At 41.5% G+C, this 16,408-nt stretch overlaps 1 protein-coding gene across 6 annotated transcripts; it reads right to left on the bottom strand.

The window, feature by feature from the left end:
- Positions 1-233: 233 nt before the first annotated feature.
- Positions 234-14,700, bottom strand: LOC137099846 (NLR family CARD domain-containing protein 3-like). 6 transcript variants are annotated; one of them, XM_067477171.1, is made up of 12 exons: positions 14,560-14,700; positions 13,360-13,654; positions 11,174-11,226; positions 10,744-10,980; positions 8,763-10,602; positions 8,466-8,639; positions 7,992-8,159; positions 7,508-7,681; positions 7,120-7,293; positions 6,716-6,889; positions 6,520-6,569; positions 234-6,187 (listed from the first exon to the last, which is right to left on the bottom strand). In XM_067477171.1, the coding sequence occupies exons 2-12, from the start codon at positions 13,620-13,622 to the stop codon at positions 5,670-5,672; spliced, it is 3,825 nt and encodes a 1,274-aa protein (XP_067333272.1). In that variant the 5' UTR covers positions 13,623-13,654; positions 14,560-14,700; the 3' UTR covers positions 234-5,669. The 6 variants fall into 6 exon arrangements, with proteins under 6 accessions (XP_067333272.1, XP_067333270.1, XP_067333273.1 ...); XM_067477169.1 differs by lacking the exon at positions 14,560-14,700 and adding an exon at positions 13,780-14,553; XM_067477172.1 differs by lacking the exon at positions 14,560-14,700 and adding an exon at positions 14,464-14,484.
- Positions 14,701-16,408: the final 1,708 nt, after the last annotated feature.

Genomic DNA, 16,408 nt, shown 5'->3' with positions numbered 1-16,408 from the left:
ATTGTGCCAGGCAGCCTGATATGCAAACTCAAACTCTCATTTTTAATCACAACATGTTGGTCAGTCCAGCTGCATCACGTCGACCTTCAGCTCGTAGCCACTGGACGCGTTCGTGCAATGACAATAAAGTTTCTTCAAACAAGATGGTAGAATCTTCAATGGTTACAATAGAAAGGAATTTGGTGTTTTTTATGATTCTGCAATAGAAGAACAACAATAACAGCAAGAATATGTGTGTCTGTACCTTTCTCCATAACATTTAATGATCTGACTGCTATTTATAACATATTTTGCTAGCAGCCACACACACAAACAAAAAGAATCAGACTGCAGAATTGCTCTAACTGCAAACACAGAGATGATAGAACAATGCAACTCACTACTCAAGTAAAACATTTTCCACAAAATTTTCACTCAAGTTGAAGTTATTAGTGTGCATGTAAATGTACAAAAATACAATTACTCCACTAAGTAAATGTTTTTTTAAACAGTATTGAAATTAATGCTGATGATAACATAACCAGTCAAGTCTGGTCCAGACGCTGTTTAACAATTTTTAGACACTGAAGTGTGTGGAAAAGAATAAAAGAATGTGGGTCACAACGTGGGTCTTTGATCCAAACACCAATGAGGCCAAGTTCTGCCTAGTTGTAAAGTCAGTCGGGCCAAATCTGAGCAATGCCTGCTCCGTCTTAAATCTCTATGATGAAGGATCATCTCCTCTGACGCCTCAGCAGAGGATCATAAGCTTTCATCTCCAGCTGCTGCTACTGTTCCTCCACCACCAGTGGTGCGTCAAGCTCTGGCTACCTGCCCTCCTCTCGCCTGGAAGCCACAACACCAAGTCTTGGAAAGTCATGTTCAAGCGAGAGCTGCAGGAAATTTACCTTGTGTAAAATTACTATTATTCTGGGTATTGAAAGGGTATGTATAATTTTATGGATTCATTTAAGTGATATACATCCACATGAAGAGCCAACTGATCTGGATCACTACAAACATTATGAATTATGCTGGCTTATACTACAGTACTCATATTTTTAATTGCAGTTTTGTCAGTATATTTTATTTATATATATTTAACAAGGCAACACAATTTCTATAATATAATATAATATTATATAATATATATATATATTTATATATATATATATATTATATAATATTATATTATATTATAGAAATTGTGTTGCCTTGTTACACCTGCTCCCCACGTGAAAAGTAGAGAGAAAGGAAAAAACTTCCACCAAACCGGTAAGTAGTACTCGTACTAGTACAAGTACAAACTACTGATCAATAAGTAAGAAAAACCCAGCTAGAGGAGGAAACATAAATGAAATAACAACAATAGTGTTTGTCCATTTTGACCCTTCAGTCCTCGTCTTTTTTACAGGTGGGGGGTGAGTTGAACTGCTTAATGGCCACTGGGAGAGAGCGTCTCCCGTGCACTTGACTGACTTGACTGTGATTAGTCTCCTCTGTGCAGCCAGCATGCTGTAGAGTGGATGGGAGGGATTGTCCAAGATTGACAGGAGTTTGGACAAGACACGCAGAGGGTCCAGCTCCTCCCCCAGGACAGAACCAGCCCTCCTAACCGGTTTGCTGCCCCAGCAAAGCACAGCATAGAAGGTGCAGCTGGCTGCCACGGACTCAGAAAACATCCACAGCATGGTGCTGCAGATGTTGAAGGACTGTTAGTCTCCTTAGAAAATGTATTGATGCTGCATGAAGCGATCAGTCCATTTCTTTGTCCAGGTGGACACCCAGGTATTTGTGCTCTGAAACTTCTTCCACCTCCTCTCCCCGTATGGAGAGAGGATTGACAGGAGTCCCAGACTTCCTGAAGTCCACCACCAGTTCTTTTGTTTTACTGATGTTGAGCTGGAGATGATTGTGCTCAACCCAGTTAACCAACCTGGTCACAGTGTCTGCAGACGAACATACTGGGGTCGTTCAGTGAGTTAGTCCAACTCTGACATCTGACATCAGAAAATGTTTTCAACTTTACTGTCACCTACCAGGATTACACGGCTACCGTTTTCCTCATTAGCACTGCAATGGGAATAAGACGTCCAATGCAGCCATTCACAAAGCAAACACAAAAAGCAGAGGACAGAAAGGAGCAATAGCAAACATTCACAAAAGTCTGTGCTCCACTTTCTTTGTTTATATTTTTGGGTCAAGGAATTCAGTGCATTTCCTGATTCCCCCAGTGTTAGTCTTTAACATTATCATACAAGGATACCGCTGCTTGTTCTTTTTCACCCTCCCTGGACCGACTAGCAATTTTAAGAGGATAATATCTCCATGACTTAGTAAAAGAAAATGCAGAGAGCAGCACAACTTCTGAATGTTTCTAACTGCCTGTGTGGAAATGCTACTGTGGAGAATCTAATAATAGTAGTTCTCACAGTTGCTGTGCTACTATTAAAGTCAACAAGCACACATTCAATCTCATTTCTGAATGTCGTCTTACAGCTGCCAAGACCGAAGAATTAAAACGTGCGTGATCTTTAGAGAACGGTAATAATTTCGATGATCCAAGTTTTCAAGCTTCTAAAACTACTGATATGCCCTGACCTTCACAACATATGGGCAAGACGAAATGAGAATATGAATTAATAATATGCACAAATAGTCTCAAACAAAAGGTGAGTCATGCATGAAGGATTTGGTCCTGTCTTTTCTGAAAGGGGTTTTAGCTCGGTGCATTTCTTCAGGGTTTCTTTTTGTGTGCGTTTTGTGTGTGTGTGAGCGAGAGAGAGAGAGAGAGGATGTTCTAAAGTACTACAAAAGAAAAGTGTGTATAATTTATCACATAAATATGATTTACATTGTGTAGGTTTTGATCCCTACTGTGTGAGAACACATAGTACACACACACATTAGACTGGCATCAGCTGGCCCGGTGTTTTACTATATCCTGTCATGCATCCCCCTCTAGTGTTGCATCGTAGGAATGCACTGGCAGTGATGCAACGTGTGAGGCGCAGCAGGGCCATGTGAGATCAGTCTGTGTTCTAGCATCTTCCTGTCGCCAAGAAATGTGTAAGGGCAGTGAAATGTCATATCTAGGTTGATGCCTCTGTGTTCGCAAAAGTGTGAAGCTTCTATGATGATTGACAATAAGGGGGAAAAAAAAAAGGAAACCGGAAAGAATCGAAAAACACGACTCCTACTTTTTAGGTCAAAATCTTGGTCACATGGCTGCATGCTGCCAGACGAAATGATCATCAAAATGATATTGCACACACTTCTCAAACAGAAATGTAAAACTTTTACAACTTAAATCCACCAAAAGTTGTTTGAAACCTCTGAAAATGTCTTTACTTCAAGCCTGCATTTTCACTGAGAACAAAAGGTCTCGGTAATGGCTTCTTGGCTGAACTGGAAAGGCTGACAACTATTTAGCTGTACTTATAGCTGAAGAAACTTTGCATGAAAGCCAATAAATGTCCACATTAGAAGATTATTTGCACCATAACGTAGAAACTGGTAAATAAGAAGTGAAAGCTAGATAATCTTTGGTCTTAGATTAGCACAGAGACAGGAAAAACCAGTCCGGCAGGGGTAACAAAGTTACACAGTCTGCATCTCACTCAGAAACATGTTGCGCCTTGTTTCGGTCATACAAAAATCTAAATGGAAAAAACTAAGCTGCGATGTTATGGACAGGAGCAGTAGCTTCTCGAGTTTCTTCTGTTTGGCTGACAAACTCCCCATTAATGGTCGTTCAGAAGAACATTCACACCTCCCGAAGACTTTGATGAGTTTATTTCACCTTTAACTTTTTGGGAATTCAACATTCACGGGGTTTCTCTCACTGACATGCTCCCAACCCCTTCATGGAGGTGTTCACATAAAAAAAATTTAAAAAAGAGGTTGATGCATTAGTAGCACATGGTTGAACTTGCTTCTTTTGGATCTAGTGTGGGTAGAACATGTAAATGAATGCCATTCAACTCATTTATAAGACGTCCATGCAGGCAAAGAAGACAACCTGCACATGCAATGGTAATGTTGTTAATGACCTTTGGCTGGTTTTGTTGTGTTGAGAGGTACAGGCTTGGTTTTTAAGTAGGAATAGGAGGACATAAACAGTTGTCATTTGTTAAAAAAAGCAATTTTTTCTTTTTTGGTCGTAGGGCAAAAGATTTGTTCTTCACAGCCTTTTTTTTTTTTTTCTTTGTAATGCTGCATGTAGTTAAATGTGTTTTTGGGACTGTTCCCTGTTAGGCATTACAGTATTGGTGGTCCTCCTTTGGGCTTCACAACCCCTTCGCCAAATTCTGGTTGACTTCCTGTACTATGAAGAAGAAGAATTTCAAACTGTATGTGTGTATTTATTGCTGATCTATGTGCAGTTATGGTGGTTTTGGTCCAGCAGATAAAGGCAAGGAGCACTTAAAGGCATTAGGGCAGGTACAATCAGTTATCATCCGGTTTTGTTGCATAAAATACTGTTCACCATTTCAGCAGGTGTCATAAGCCCCCATCATTTTCCAGACTTTCTCTGGGGGTGGGTGTATGTGTGAATGCAAACGCCCACGGCTGCTGGCCCTGACATTACCAGGACTTTACCCAGCCAGCTCCCCAGTGCAAAGTCTGGACTATCTCCACCTGAGCTCATTTGTGAATAGAGGAGGTAACACTCTGGATGATTCACCATGAGTGTCACCAGGAGTGAGTGGGCGTGTTGGCGACATCCATTTCCTGTGTCTCACCAGTAAAAAAATAAATAAATAAATAAAACACTCACATTGACAGAAGCAAACATGGTACATCAAAATCAGACAGTTTGCTTTAACCCGTTTCGACCAGATGTACCATTTGCATGTATATCTGTAAAAGGCAAACACAGAAGGTTACAGAAGGGGGGCACATAATGGGAAATGTAGTTATATATGACCTACATACGTGTGCACCGCAAAGGTTTGTAGAGCTGCTTTTCAGACGGGGGCAGTGCTGACAACCAGAGCGACGGGAACAACACTAATGCACTGTACTGCGGTGACTTTGAAGGCGAGAAAAACAACGCATTACTGCAGAAGTTTTGATTTCGAACCCAGATTAAGATGATAGCCAACGCTCACCGGATGAGAAGCATGTTGGAGGAGGACAAGGAGGATATTTACACAAGTTAAGGCAAAACTTGGAACATCGTGATAAGAGAGAGGAGAGTAGTGCCAGTAAGCCAGAGGTAAAGATTAACATGCCTGATGATGCAACTTCATTACTGTATATATTGTACTTTACCCAAAACAAATTAGCTGCTTAGCTTTGCAAACTTTTTACACTGCACTTACGGTAGGTTCTTATATTTATTTTGTATTTATTCTTTGTTGCTCCTCCCGCTCCACCTTCCACTCACCCAAACTGCTCCATGAGGCCGACCACTCTGAGCCTGGTTCTGTTACTGGTTCCTTGCAGTAAAGGGAGATTCTCCCTCTCCTCTGTCATCTTAGCGCCTGCTTTAGGCAGATTTGTTGGATTCTCTCTCTCATTCTGTCTTCTAATTCTTACAGTAATATGGAAAGTTCCTTGAGATTATTTTGGTCAAAATTTGGCAATTTATAATTAGGACGGAATTAAAAAAAAAAAAAAAAAAAAACAGCTTTAAACCACCAATCTTGAGAGTTTTGAGAGGTGGGACGTATAATGGCTTTTGGCTACTTTGTTTTACGGAGGCAAATTGATCCCTCGTAAAGACTAAAACCAGGATGCAGTGGTTCAGTGAAAGTTGTGCGAACGGTGTACAGAAGGGCTAATGTATCAGGAAATACCTCAAAAAAGGACAAAATGCCTGCCGGCCAATCTAGATAGACTCCTATGGTACTTCTTTTTGTTGAAATGTCCAAAAGGTTCACCTGTAAATTGTTATGGCAAAAGCATCCGTCCATCTCCCAGCACCAGGAGTTTTCATTTTTTCCCAGGGAAAAGTCACTTGAACAGTCTCCCCGCTTCTCTATACGTTTGTATGCCACTCCAACGTCAGCATAAAGACACTCAACCTCCCAGTAATGCCGACCTGTCAGACCTTGTTCACACAGCACCTGAGAGGCGTCAAATCTGTCTGGATGATCAGGATATGGCTGCTTCTCGTCAACGTATGTCGCCTTTTTCTTCTCTTCACACAGAATCACAGTGACACCGGCTGTGTTGGGGTCCAGTGTCAGATCACAGGCATCTGCAAACCAAACCAGAAGAAACAATCATTTAACAATTATATTCACTGATTCTTGACCCAAAATTCTGCAGATAATGTGAAAATGTTCTCTCATCAAACCAAAAACAAGGCTGTTTCGTTTTTTTCCCCCCTGTAGCAGCAACTGTTTTAACTGTTTAAACCATGATATACTATAACTATAAAAATATTTGATGTCATCAGTTCTATGCCAGGTCTGATACTGCTGTTCAGCAAGATATTCTATTCTGACTTATATTACTAGCATCAAATGTGCACGTTAAAATAACTTTAGGATATAATTACGATAATAAAAAAATGGTATAAGTCCTTACACTTTCTGAGGAGATTAAAGTCAAGCCAACAGTCTTCATTTTGCTCAACACTAATGGGAAAGAGTCAGAGAGCAGGCAAAAACAAAACATCACACACACACACACACACACACACACATTAAAGCAAATGAATAAGGTAAAACCAATATCAGAATAATATCATAGTCATGTTTGTTACTCAGCCTATTGGACTTACTTGAGTTTCTCCAGACTGCACGATGGATCCTTTTGTATTTCAGTCAGCAGCTTAACTCCTTTATCTGTGAGGTGATTAAAACTCAGGTCAAGCTCCCTGAGGCTGCAGTGATCCAACCTTAGTGCTGAGGCCAGAGAGGTGCACGCACCTCCCGTCACTTTACAGAACGAAAGCCTACAAAAAATAACACATGTGATATTTTAGCCATTTGAATTGTTTGAGATGCACCTGTGTACTGCAGCATCTGATCACGTGTAGAAGACAAGTAGCTGAGAAACAACACACATCTTCAAACTCTACTTTTATTCAAAGGGGTAGTCAAAACTAAAGGGTTTAAAGAAACAGCCACCTGACTTTGAATAACCACCTTCTTAAAAGTGTTTAGAAGGATTTGTTTCACTGACCTTAGTGATTTCAGACCGCAGAGTGGCTCCATCAGTGCATTGCAGAGTGCAATCACTCCTGAGTCGTGCAGGTCATTGTAGCTGAGGTCCAGCTCTTTCAGGTGGGAAGATTTGGAGCGAAGCACTGAGGCCAGTGTCTCACAACCTTTCTCAGTGAGTAAGTTGTGACTGAGACTGAAAGATACCGTAGCAATACAAATCTTATATAACATACACAATAATTGAAGATTTTGATATCAAACACACACTAAATATCAGTGCACACTTTTGCATCCAGCTGAAGAATATTTTCTAACAACCAAATCTTTTTTTTATTTTGAATAAAATTTCAGCTGCGATGGAGACTTGTTAGAATTTTTCAATGCAGTACAATGTCTTAGTCTTTTACCTTAATACCTCTAGTTTACAAGTTTTGCTCATCAGCCCAGTAGAGAGAATGTCCATCTTTGAGTTGTCAAAGTTGGTGTAACTCAGGTCTAGTTCGCGCAGGTTACATAGGTCAGATGTGAGTCCTGTCACCAACTCCTCACAGATTTGTGCAATGCTGTGATTTCTGTTCAGTCTTTGAGTAGAAATTACACAAACATGTATAAGTTTGAAATTTATTAAAATAATTACACTATCAGTTTACTGTCAACTTGGGCTATAAAACATTGCATAGGTAATGCTTATGGTAAAATAGCTCTAATGGTAACAATACGAACTTTTTCTATGCTGGATGTTTTTTTCGTATTGTCTTTGCAATAATCTGCTGGTACAAAAACAATATCCCTTTGGGGACAATATACAGTATACAGTATGTATGTATGTATGTAATATGAAACCCTTTTTTTAATTATCCAGTTTATAGGAACATCATGACAGAGACTGACCTGAGCTTCTTCAGTTCAGCTTGGTACAGTCCAACAGACAACACAGAGCGTAATGAGTGATTCACGACATTCCCACTCAGCTCCAGTTCTCTTAGGTTTGAAATGACTGATTTGACAACTGCTGCCAACTTTTCACACTCGTCTTGTGCAATTCCTTTGCCTGCAAGACTGCAAACACAGAGGACAAAAAACAGGTTAGCAACACTGCCATCCCTACGTATCTCACAGGTAAGGCTGTCGATCCTATTTCACTTTCAAAGTACATAATTGATTGTTTTTTTTAGATTTGTTTCAACATTTACAAAATGTTGTTACAAAATTAAAAATTGTACAACTCATGTTTAGAAGTTCTTCATTCAGCAAGCGAGCAACAGGTGAAAACTAATTCAAAAGGTTTTATGAATTTTACTGCTAAAACAAAGGCCTAACTAGAAAGAAATGAAAAGGAAATAAGGAATAACAAAGCAAACTAACCTGAGTGCCTGTAGCTTACACTGAGATTTATTCAGTCCATCAATCAAGATCTCTGTTCCCTTTGAACAAAACATATTGTTTGTCAGGTGCAGCTCAGTCAGCACAGAGTTTGGCATTCGAAGAGCTGAGGAGATCGCTTCGCAAAGCCAAGAATTAAGCCAGACCCCTGAGATTCTACAACAATTAAATAAGTTAATAAGCCGAAATCAGATAATGTTCATGAACACTGTGTTGTGCTTTGTGTTGAATGTACACCGTTAAAGGAGTGACCGACGTGTGCCTGAGGAACCAACTCACCTTGCTATCCTGCAGTTTCTCACAGCTGGGATGAGCCTAAAAATTCCCTTTTCCGTTGGTCTGTATTTCATCAGGTTGAATTCGTCTAGAGGCGTATTTGACATTAGGATGGCGTCGGCCAAAGCTGAGCACTGAACAGGGGAGAGCTGCGTTTCTGGGCCGTGACTTGTCGTCAGAAACTGCTGCACCGTATCATGCAGAGAGCTGTCCTTCAGCTCGATCAGGCAGTGAACAAGGTTCAGACATCTTTCAGGTGAGCAGTCCCCTAAATCTATGTGTAGCAGAGTTTTCCTTATTTCCTCGACAACTACAGAGTGTTGTTCTTTCTGCTCAATCAGGCCTCGAAGTAGCTCTTGGGTTGATTTTAAAGACATGCCAATAAGGAACCTGAGAAACATGTCCAGTTCTCCTGTCTTTCTCGGAGTTGAATTAGCTATTGATATTTCAATTAGCTCATCCACAGGTAGATCAAGCGGATCTGCATCCAATATGGCCTCCAATTCTTCCCCGGACCCTTTTAGCAAGAAATCCTTGAGGCTCGGAGAATCGATTTTCTTACTTGCAAAACTGCGGTACACAAAGAGAGCAGCAAAATACTCCTGAACTGTCAGATGCACAAAGCAGTAGAGTTTCCTCCTGTTAAACACGCTCTCCTCTTTCAATATCTCTGTGCACAGCCCGCAGTAAACTCCAGCTTTCTTTAGGTCAATGCCATAGTTTTTCAGATCACCGCCAGTGAATATGATTTTGCTTTCTTTCAGGTGTTCAAATGCCATCCTGCCCAACTTGAAAATAAATTCTTCATTTAACTTGAAGATTTCCTCTGTATCTGACTCACTCGTACCGTCGTACTTTTCAGCTCGCTGCATTTGTATAAAAAGGAAGTGTGTGTACATCTCCGTGAGTGTTGTGGGGATCTTTGAGTTTTTATCTTGACTGTTTGGCAGTAAATGCTCCAGAACTTTTGCTGCGATCCAACAGAAGATGGGTATGTGACACATGATGTACAAGCTCTGAGACGACAAAACGTGGTTAATAGTTCTTTCAGCAACTGCCTTGTCCTCAAACCGCCTCTTGAAGTACTCTATTTTCTGCAGTTCATTAAATCCTCTGACCTCAGTCCATTGGTATACATAATTATGGGGGATACGGTGAACTGCTCCGGGTCTTGAGGTTATCCAGACAAGTGCACCAGTAAGAAGATGCTCCCGGATGAGGTTGGTCACCAGAGCGTCGACGGATGATTCCTTAGCAGGATCCGTTATTCTTTTGGTTCTTTTGAAATCCAGAACCAGTTGGCTCTCGTCGAGACCATCGAAAATAAACAAAACTTTGCAATCAGAAAATATTCTTGCAACAGAAAGGTTTTTAAGCTCTGGATGAAACTCTTTCACCAGGGACTCAAGGCTGAACTGATCGTCTATGACCAGATTGAGCTCCCTGAATGGTAGCACAAATATGAAGTCCAGGTCCTGATTGGCTCTCCTATCTGCCCAGTCGAGAATAAACTTCTTTACGGAAACGGTTTTTCCGATCCCAGCAATTCCTTTTGTCATTACAGTTCTGACAGCGTTCTCTTTTGATGTACTTTTAAAAATGTCATTACAGTTGATTTTTGTGCCCTCTGCAGTTTCGCACCTCATCTTATCTTGAATCTCCCAGATCTCGTGTTCTGTATTGACATTTTTACCCTCTCCCAGGATAATGTGAAGCTCTGTGTAAATTTTGTCCAATGATTTGGAATTGTTACGACCTTCATTATTGCCTTCAGACTCGTATCCAAACCTCTTCCTGAGATCTTCTTTGTACTTTTTCATAGCATCTCTAATGACCTCTTCTGCTGGGGGAAAAAAAGTCACACAAAAAAAAACAAAAAAACAATGAATTCAAAACATAATGGAAGATATTTCACGAGAAACAATATGTGGATACTGTGCAAAAATTGCAGCGATGATGCCTACTCCTCAAAGAACCCGCATACTTTCATTTGTCGATGGCTCAATTTCCTGGAGGATTCTGAAGAAGGCAGATTTGGCTTTGGTAGATGTGAGGAACCTGTAGAGCTCCCTCATCTGCTCCATACTGGTCCCAGCAGCACAGATGTTGGCATACATTTCTTGGTGTAATATGCCCCGTTTGAGCATCTGATCTGCTATTGACGGCACTAAAACCACCTTCTGAATGAGGTCAGCTCTGTTCTTGTCCACCCAGTCAGCTTCTTTAAAAGAATTCAACACATGAAGTGCGTGTCATTAGAAGCATCATACTGGGCATGTGTACTTAATGACAAGCAGATGACAGCATGAATTACCTGTAAGGTATGTACCTCCTTTTACTTATGGTTGGCATTTTATGAGTACCAATAGAAATATACTGTAGTGTTTGTTGTCAAAATGTTAATTTAAACTCACCTTTCTTCTCTTCGCTGGCTGAAGGAGAACCCTGGCTTTCGGACGGGCAAGGACTGACAAATGACAAAACCAAGTTATCAATTCTAATAACATTTAGTATTTCTACATGTATTCATATTTATCTTAATTTAAAATTCATGTACAAACCCCATTTCCATAAGTTATTTTCTGAACCTATTTCTGATGGTACAAAGACACATATCAACTGTTTTTCGGACTGTTTTGCTCTGACGGACTGGGATGTGTTGAAAGCTGCAGCCGCTCTGGAGGACTCTTCCGTCAGCGTACAAGATTATGCTGAGTATGTGACTGGGTACATCAGCACTTGTGTCGATAACACCGTGCCCACCATACAAATCAGGAAGTTTCCAAACCAGAAGCCCTGGATAAACAGTTAGGTACATCACATGCTGCGTGCTCGCTCTCTTGCATTGCATCAGGCCCCCAGCTACACTGCAGAGAGGGGGCTCACACATACCTGGACCACTCAACCCCCCTCTCCTGGGTGGGCCCTCAGAGCATGTGTCAACAAGCTGGCTGATGTTCTCACCTCCATCTTCAAACCTCTCCCCCAGCCAGTGCACCGTTCCTTTGTGCAGGGGGACGATGGGACGACCATGGTCCCCCTGCCTAAGAAGAGCCCACCCACCTGCCTGAATGACTACAGGCCAGTGGCACTCACTCCAATCATTATGAAGTGTTTCAAGAGAGTGGTGCTGGCCCACATTCACAGCAGCATACCAGACACTATCGACCCCCTGCAGTAGGCCTACCGGCCCAACAGGTCCACCTCGGATGCCATTGCTGCTGCCATCCACTACTCCCTCTCTCTTCTGGAAAATAAGGACTCATACCTAAGGATACTCTTCATAGACTACAGCTCCGCCTTCAACATGGTCATCCCCCACAAACTCACCCACAAACTGTCCACACTTGGTCTACACCCCACCCTCTGTGACTGGCTCCTATACTTCCTGACTGGCAGGCCTCAATCTGTCAGGATTGGTAACAGGACTTCAGCCAGCATCATCACAAACATTGGCACTCCACAGGGTTGTGTACTCAGCCCCATCCTCTACACCCTGTTCACCTACGACTGTGTCGCCTCCCACGAGGACAACATCATCCTGAAGTTCGCGGACGACACCACAGTGGACGCATTGCTGGCGGTGACGAGGCAGCCTACAGGAGGGAGGTGGCCAGTCTGGTGTCATGGTGTGGAGACAACAACCTCGCCCTCAACACGGACAAGACGAAGGAGATGATAGTGGACATGAGAAAGGAGAGGAGAACGCATCAGCCACTGTTCATCTGGGAGCTTGAAGTGGAGAGGGTGAGCAGCTTTAAATACCTGGGTGTCCACGTCAGTGAGGACCTCACTTGGACACATCACGTCACGCAGCTGGTCAAGAAGGCCCAACAGCAGCTGTATTTTCTTAGGAGGCTGAGGAAGTTTGGCGTGTCGCCTAAGATCCTCAGCAACTTCTACAGCTGCGTCATCGAGAGTGTCCTGACCAACTGCATCACTGTGTGGTACGGCAGCATTACTGCCATGGACCGCAAACGCCTGCATCTACCACAGTCCACAGGAGAGCTGCTTCCATCCTCAAAGACCCCTCTCACCCCCAGCACGGACTATTCACACTTCTACCCTCAGGACGGAGGTACAGAAGTGTGAAATACAAAACCTCGAGACTGAAGAACTCTTTCTTCCCCTCTGCCATCAGACTCCTAAACAGCTGACAGGAGTTTGCAACCATGAACATAACACTTTCATTTTTTCAGAACTGCACTACCTCAATTTTTATTGCCTTATTGCTCTTATTTATTTATTTTTTGCTCTTATTTTTTAATTTATATTTTTTTTTCTATTTTTCTTGCTATTTTTGTTTTACTTTACTGTATGACATTTAGTGTGGATGGCAAAGTAAGAATTTCATTGTGCAAGGAAACGTGCTTTCTGTCAATGAACACTTTGAATCTTGAATCTTGAAAATGTTAATACAAAGTGTAAACATTTATTTTGGAAATCGTGGCTGCCGTGTTCTTAAAAAGGACCGTCTGAGTTTCTGTGCAGCTCAAAAGCCAGCGCCTGTGATGGCGGGGGACATTGCACATCTATGAAGGACACATCTACCAAGTTTTCTGGTATTGTGGTTTGTACTTGTTTAAAAAAAAAAACTTACCTTGGAGTGTAAACTTTAACAGCAGTGTTCTCATGTAAAAGAGAGCTGCTGTTCTCACTACAGCCCATTTCATCTGAGGTTTGTTCTTCTTTCCTCCTTAAAGCCGCCTCCTCCTCCTCCTCCTCACAATGCCCCCCTAGAGATGGTTGCCTTTGGAGGAGAGGAGAGTTTTGTTTACTTCTCATTGCAGTGGAAATATCATCTTCCTTTTGGTCCTTTTCTTCTGTTTTACTCCTCCTTAGTGCAGAACATTGGCTCCCCATGATGTTCTTTGTTCAGTGTCCGCTCAAGGAATCTGCCAGTTGGAAAGTATTTAAGTGTCAGCCAATACCGTGCTCCATTATAAACATGGTTTTCCTCAGAACAACTGTGCTGTTTACAACACTGTTGCCTTAACTGTCGTTAGCCATTTCCTCATACCTTTGTGCCTGAGCGCCTCTGATAAGCTGCAGCAGTAACTACAACTAAGTTGCATGTTTAAATCCTGTGGATGTATGGACGAAAATTACTGAGAAAGCCAACAGTTAAACTTCACAGGAAGCAAGCTTGTAGTGGGTGGACTCCACCCACTACAAGCTTGCTTCCTGTAACTGTGTTCTGTCTGCGCTCTGTCTGCTTTTCCTTACACAAAAAAAAAATAAATAAAAAATAAGATACACTGCACAGTTTTTTTCCCTCAATCACACTTTTGCCAGAGGGCAATATGACTTCCTTCTAATTCCATTCACTTTGGGCATAAGACTATACATTAAAATCAGATATCTGTTTTTTTCTTTATCATCGGCTAATTATTAACATTGGTAGAGTCTTTGGTAATATTTTGGCCAAAGTTCACAAAACAGAGTTGTATTTTACGGTACATTTTTCTTTCTTTCTTTGTGGTAATTTTCACAGTAAGTTAGTGCTAGACAACATAAAGGCCCAGCAAGCATATCAGACAATAACAGCTAAACTCCATTACTCTATAAAGAGTGCAGAATAATCGAGTCCACATCATGTCACAGCTACGGCATAACACAATATTACTAGTGTAAGTTGTTTTTGTCATTTTCATAATATCAGAAGCAAATCAAATAATCATTTGTAGAGGGAAAGTGAAACTACTCAGCATAGAGCAGAAGACGAAGTTTGGCGATCATTCTTTTTCACAGAAAGCCGTTGAGAAGTTGTACATTTGAAGTGCTGTTTAAACGTACAGACCCCAGTCTCTCTGCTCCGCCTCTCCCCGTCCTTGTCCTCTTCATAAGCTCTTTGCCGTCAGTTCTAATTAGGCCACTGTGTGTGTGTCTGTATGGGTGTGTTTAGAGTGGTCTTGGGAGGCCCATCACTCTACAGAGCTTATCTACTGGGTCCCACTGGTCGAAGGGAGACACACACACACACACACACACACACACAATTGCTGATGGCAGGAGCAGACATTCAGTGTGGCCAATGGCCCCCGGTTGCACTCCCACTCATTCATACGCAGCATGATATCAAACTAACTCTGACTAACAGTGCAAACGCAAAAGCGAGCCTTGTTTCATTAAAGTTAAATGGTTACACACTGTGCAGAATGTGCATGCATTTTACATGCAAAAGTAACTACATATTGTGGCCTGCACGACAGGAAATATATCGGCAGAGACAATAAATATATAACAAATGCAACTAATTCCTGGGTAACAATACTATAATAACCACCACAGGACAACAAAACTAAATTCAGGCAACTATAAACTTATGAACTAATTTGCAAAAGGTAATAAAAATAAAAATAAAATCCTTTTGGGTTGTGCCACACAGCTCTTAGTTAATGAGTTGTGTCATTTTATTGTTTTTTTTTTTTCCTCCCCTGCTCAGATTAACTTAAGGATCATATCAAAACCTGCCAACAGCCGCCAACCACATCTTTAAGGTCTAGCTTTGTAATTCAGGCCCAGGGTTTAAATAGACTTGGTTCAAGAGTCAAATTTGATTTGGATAGTTCTGGATTGGTCCACGTAGGGTTTTAGTTAGTCAGGCTGCACACTTTGTATACATTCTAAGTTCGGGTATGTACCATCCACAAGATTGGCACAATCCTACCAGACCTGGGTAGAGTCAGATTGTTCTAGTGGTCCCGTTACTGTGCAGCTCCGAGGGATCAAGCTGGGAAGCTGGCCAACCATGAAATCTCTAGGTTTTCTCCACTGCATTTGCCAAGCTTGATCTCAGTCAAACAGAAGACCTGACCTGCATTTAAAAGCTGGTTCTAGTTTCTTCCCTCTTTTATGTGTTAAGTTATATTCAGTAACATCAGCTAAAACCATAACTTATAAGCACACTGACTTCAAGAATGCACCCAGTATTAAAATACTTATCATATATTGAAACACAAAACAATAGAAATATTTTAAAAAAGGATCATTGTTTGCAGTTATCCATCACAACACCTTTTAAGTGTATGCAAATATGTAGTAATTATTTGCCCAAAGGGACAAACAAATACTACAGAGGTGCCCGTTAATTCACCTCTGCATTAGAGCGAAGCTGTTCTCGCACTGGAGAAAAGGACATAAAGTCCCCTTGCGAAGTAGAGCAAATGAGAGAAGGTTCCCCCACAGTAGTTGAAACAGGAGAACCAGAAAAAATTTAGACAATGCAATATCATCTAGAATGCATCTAGCTGTCACTTATATTATTTGGCGTTGACTGTCAGACAGCCTGAGTCTGCCGCTGTTAAAACATTAGACTGCTCCTCCACTGTGGCTGTAAAAATGTATTACCAACTAGCATTAGGTTAATTGCTGATATCTGCTTCATATATTCTCCTTCACACCGACTCCTACCTATGTAAACCGACCCCCTCAGTTAGAGTCGGGCGTACGAATCACAAAATTCCTCAATTGACACTCATTTGACTAAGTGGTAAAGGCACTGCATACTGCAGAGGAAGAGAGTGAGGCAGCTGAGTGCAGCAATGTGGAATTAAGGTCAAGCTCCTAACATCTGGGACAAGAAGAAGCAGCACGACTGCACTACTGCTTATTAAAACAAATTTGCAGATTTGCATGACAGAAGCATG

This window comes from Channa argus, chromosome 15 (assembly GCF_033026475.1).
Source record: "Channa argus isolate prfri chromosome 15, Channa argus male v1.0, whole genome shotgun sequence".
Taxonomy (NCBI): Eukaryota; Metazoa; Chordata; class Actinopteri; order Anabantiformes; family Channidae; genus Channa; species Channa argus.
This window is presented reverse-complemented; position numbering and strand designations above follow the sequence as displayed.